Below are 4,033 nucleotides of genomic sequence, written 5' to 3'. Positions count from 1 at the left end.
ATGTATATATATATAGTTTGTTTAGGGTGAGAAGAAAGAAGGTGTGAGAATTGTGACCTGCATGTTGTTGTATCTGTTGAAGGTTTTACAGCAGACTGGGCATGAGAACTGTGTGGGTCCAATGAGGATCTGCGAAGGGGTTGGGATCCAGTATTGGCCTTTGGTGAGCTTGCCAATGGTAGGGCAACCAAGTGGGATGTTGATGTTGCTGCTTCCATCCTCATCATCTTGTTCATGATTGTGGCCTTCCTCCACAGTTGCAGAAGAAATTCTGGAGATGAGATCAGCAGCTGTGGGGCTCGGGAGGCCTATGTGGAGGGCAACTGTAACTGCACCTTCGGTCTCATCTTCATCCTCATCATCTTCAAAGGTGGCTCTTTTCTTCTTTGACTCTGCTTCGGCTTCGATTTCTTGGTGGTTTTGGGGGCTTTGGTTGAGGAGGGGAAGGGCTTCTCTTAGGGGAGGGGAAAGAGGGGGAGATTGGGGGGGATTCAGGTTTGTGTTTTGGAGGAAGGTGTTGTAGTTGTGGTTGTAATTGGTGTAGTAGCTGTAGGAAGGGAGGGAAAATGAAGATGGTTGAGGGGGGAGAGGGGGAGGGAGGGGAGGATTTGATGGGGAGAAAGGATAGTAGGAGAAGTGTCTCTTGAAGAAATGGGAGTAAGGGTCTGCCATGGATGGTTGTGTGAGCTTCAAGCGATGCAGAAAACAAGGGTTCAAGACTATTATAGATTCTTCGTTTATTGTGTGTGTGTCTCAGCGAGAGAGAGAGAGAGAGAGAGAGAGAGAGAGAGAGAGAGAGAGAGAGAGAGAGAGAGAGAGAGAGAGAGAGAGAGAGAGAGAGAGAGAGAGAGAGAGAGAGAGAGAGAGAGAGAGAGAGAGAGAGGCAAAGAGTTAATGAGAAACGGGAGGGGAAAAAATGTCACAACAAGAATTATATGGGGTGGGGGGTTGGGAGAAATGAGGGGGAGAGAGAATGGCTGAGAAAGGGGAATGGGAAAGTAAAGGAGAGAAAAAAGATAAATAAGAACAAGGTTATAATTTAGTCAGTGCCTAACGGATAAAATTCCAAACAGAAATTCCTGTTAAAAAACGATTTTTTATTTTTATAAAATCAAATATTTTTTATTTTTATAAATCATATCAATTTAGTTTATTGTATGACATAAAAACCATTGATTTATGAACTTTAATTTTCTAACTTTAATAGATTCTAACTATCAAAATACTTGAAAGTAATTTACATCTACATCATGATCTCGGAGTAATTAAAAAGGAAGAATGAAAATCAAAAAGCAATTTTTAATGAAAACACTCGGCCAGCTTAGCATTAGATTAGTCAAACTTACATTTCAACTATTTTTCAAGTCAAAATTTCAAAAAATAAATGATATACATTTCGTATAATGAATGTTATAGAACTTTTGTCTTACATATCAGGGATCGAGAAAATATTGTGTGGTGACTGTGTCTGGACGACGGTCTGATTGGGCCGCTTGTGCTCTTTAGTCTGAACGCCATTAGGTGTTGGCCAAACATTATAAAATGTTATAATGAACATGAAAAATTAAATTTCATATGAGGAATATGAAAACTTAGGGCTATTTATTGCTAGCAAATATGATCTATTAACATATAATTAAGTGCTTATTGAAATATATTCAAAAATTAATCAAAATCAAACATGTATCAAATCTCAAGAAGAATATTAGGATTCAGTAAATGATGGTATTGTTGAGACATTGATCAAAATCAAACATGTATCAAATCTCAAGAAGAAAATTATATATTTATGTTTTCAAATCTGAAAATGATATAGTTCTCAGGGGATATTTATGGTCAGTCAAAATTTACAAAAGTGTGTTGTTTGGCATGAAAGTGAAGAATGAAGGTGCACTCTATGTTATATAGTGTAACTTCAAGTGCAGTTGCTTCAATCTCGTCATATTTGGTGAAACAATTATATAAGAAAGTTAAGAAAGTTAGATTTGTAGTCTTAAATCTAGCCACAAAAGCTAGAAAAGAATTAGAGATGATAAAGACAATTGATCTTATGTTGCATATATCTCAGTTCTTGATTATATCATTGCAAAATTCAGGGGTACAAAATTTCAACATCATTTGTACTTTCATTATTAATAGATCAATCTTATTATGCAATATGTGTGTTCAAATCTCTCACAAATCTTAAATTTAGGTGTCATATGTGTTTTTGGTGGTAGTGAAGTATTAGAACATTTGCACTTCTAGGAAATTAAGAATACTGAAGAAGATCCAAAAAGTATTGCCATACAATTAAGCCCAAGGTGAGATCTTAGGATGGTAAAATTTATAGAAGGTATAAACAAACAAAAAATTCAAAACAAATAGTTACGAGATGAATATATACTCGAATATATTTTTTAAGTTATTAGGATTTATAAAATTCCTTAAATCATGATTTACTAAATCTCGAATGGGATTTACATCCGAAATTCGTGGAATCCAGATTAAAGAAATTCTTGGCTTTATTTTGTCCAAACTTACCGTCTGGCAAGATTTAGGTAAAATTTATGTTAAATCATGCTCTAAAATGATTTCCAAATAGCCCCTCAGTAAATTTGTGATTAGAGAAGAGAAAGAATGGTGCAAACAAACTTTTCTTCCTCAATGGTTTTTGGTAGGAGCGAAGCAGAAGGATGGGAACGATGAGGGTTTCGGGTGGTCTATGTAAGTCGCAAACTCTTCATTGTCTTCCTAGCTAACTCTAATGGCGATTGTATCGTCAAGAAGGGTTCACGAAGGTTATGGTTTTGGGAAAAACCCGGTGGAGGAAGGAGGACGAATGCGAGGGTTTCGAGCATGTGAGAGAAGAAAGGGAGAAATAAGGATTTTCGGGGCTAGTTTTTTATTAAAGACTATTTCCGACATCTCAGCCACGGTTTAGTAGTGGTCGGTTTAAAATAACATCATAATTGATGTGGAAAGCTATTGGTTATCATCAAATGCTCACCAGTCCATGACCTAGGAAAAATGTCTTCGTTAATTTCCAACGACATTTGTCAATCGATTTTTGTTAGAGTTGAAGTGACGGTATACACCGTAGGTAACCCTAAACATACAGTCAAAAAAAAAAAAAAATCCTACGCATTAGCGACAGCCTGTGTAGTAGTTATATCACCAAAAATTAACTCCATAATCTTTCGTTGCTAAGACGTCATAAATTGACATGTACTTCAAGGATGTCATAATAACTGATCTCACTATCTGAGTGTGTGTTTCCTCAAACACAAACACAATAGTGTTCATCCCTTCATGCTAGAAACTCATGTGAAAGCTATAACCATTCACATCAAATATTTTTCATGTAGTAACACTGCCATTAGACCCCAAGCAAGATCTAATAGGCCCTGATCCGTAATTCTGCTCCTTGTTTCATGAACCTATAATAAATTCCAAAGTATAATGTATTTTACTTTGAAAGTGAAAAATATATTATGTATCGGTGAATCGAATGAATCATGTCAACATATTTATAATTTGAACTATGTCAAAAATTCTTCTTTAATCTTCATGCTTTTTAGACTCATCAACTATGTTCAAAATGTCGGTAAATTATATGCTCGTCATTGTTATTTGTATGTTGGAGTAAATTAGTATATCATTTTAAATAAGAACTTAAAAAATTACACATATCTTATGTATAACATATCTACACCCTAAACCCGAATTTGTACATACATTCCACTCAATCAATATGCATCGCATATTAACACCCAAACATCAATTTTTACATACAAACCACACAATTCTTGTGTATTATATTTCTACATCCTAAACTTCAATTTTTATATTAGAGAAAAAATCTCTTTTTAAATATTAGGAGATGCTTATAAAGCATTTTAGGTAATTTTTTTCATCGCTAATAAATTTAATGAAATAATCATAAATTTTATGATAAATCTTCTAAAAATATAATATTTATTCAAATTTTACTAAAAATTTATGTTTAAAGTTTAGGGAATATATATATATATATATATATATGATTGAGCCG

At 34.4% G+C, this 4,033-nt stretch overlaps 1 protein-coding gene across 1 annotated transcript in view; it reads right to left on the bottom strand.

Annotated features, from left to right (window-relative positions):
- LOC110026649 (zinc finger protein WIP2-like) overlaps positions 1 to 777 on the bottom strand; it is a 3,132-nt gene extending 2,355 nt beyond the window's left edge. The window contains exon 1 of the mRNA XM_020727668.1: positions 34 to 777. Within this exon, the coding sequence (XP_020583327.1) occupies positions 34 to 672 (639 nt within the window). The 5' untranslated portion in view covers positions 673 to 777. The remainder of the gene's footprint in view (positions 1 to 33) is intronic.
- Positions 778 to 4,033: the final 3,256 nt, after the last annotated feature.

Source organism: Phalaenopsis equestris, unplaced genomic scaffold (genome assembly GCF_001263595.1).
Source record: "Phalaenopsis equestris unplaced genomic scaffold, ASM126359v1 Scaffold000391, whole genome shotgun sequence".
Lineage (NCBI taxonomy): Eukaryota > Viridiplantae > Streptophyta > Magnoliopsida > Asparagales > Orchidaceae > Phalaenopsis > Phalaenopsis equestris.
The sequence above is the reverse complement of the archived record's forward strand: the minus strand, read 5'-3'. Positions and strand labels throughout refer to the sequence as shown.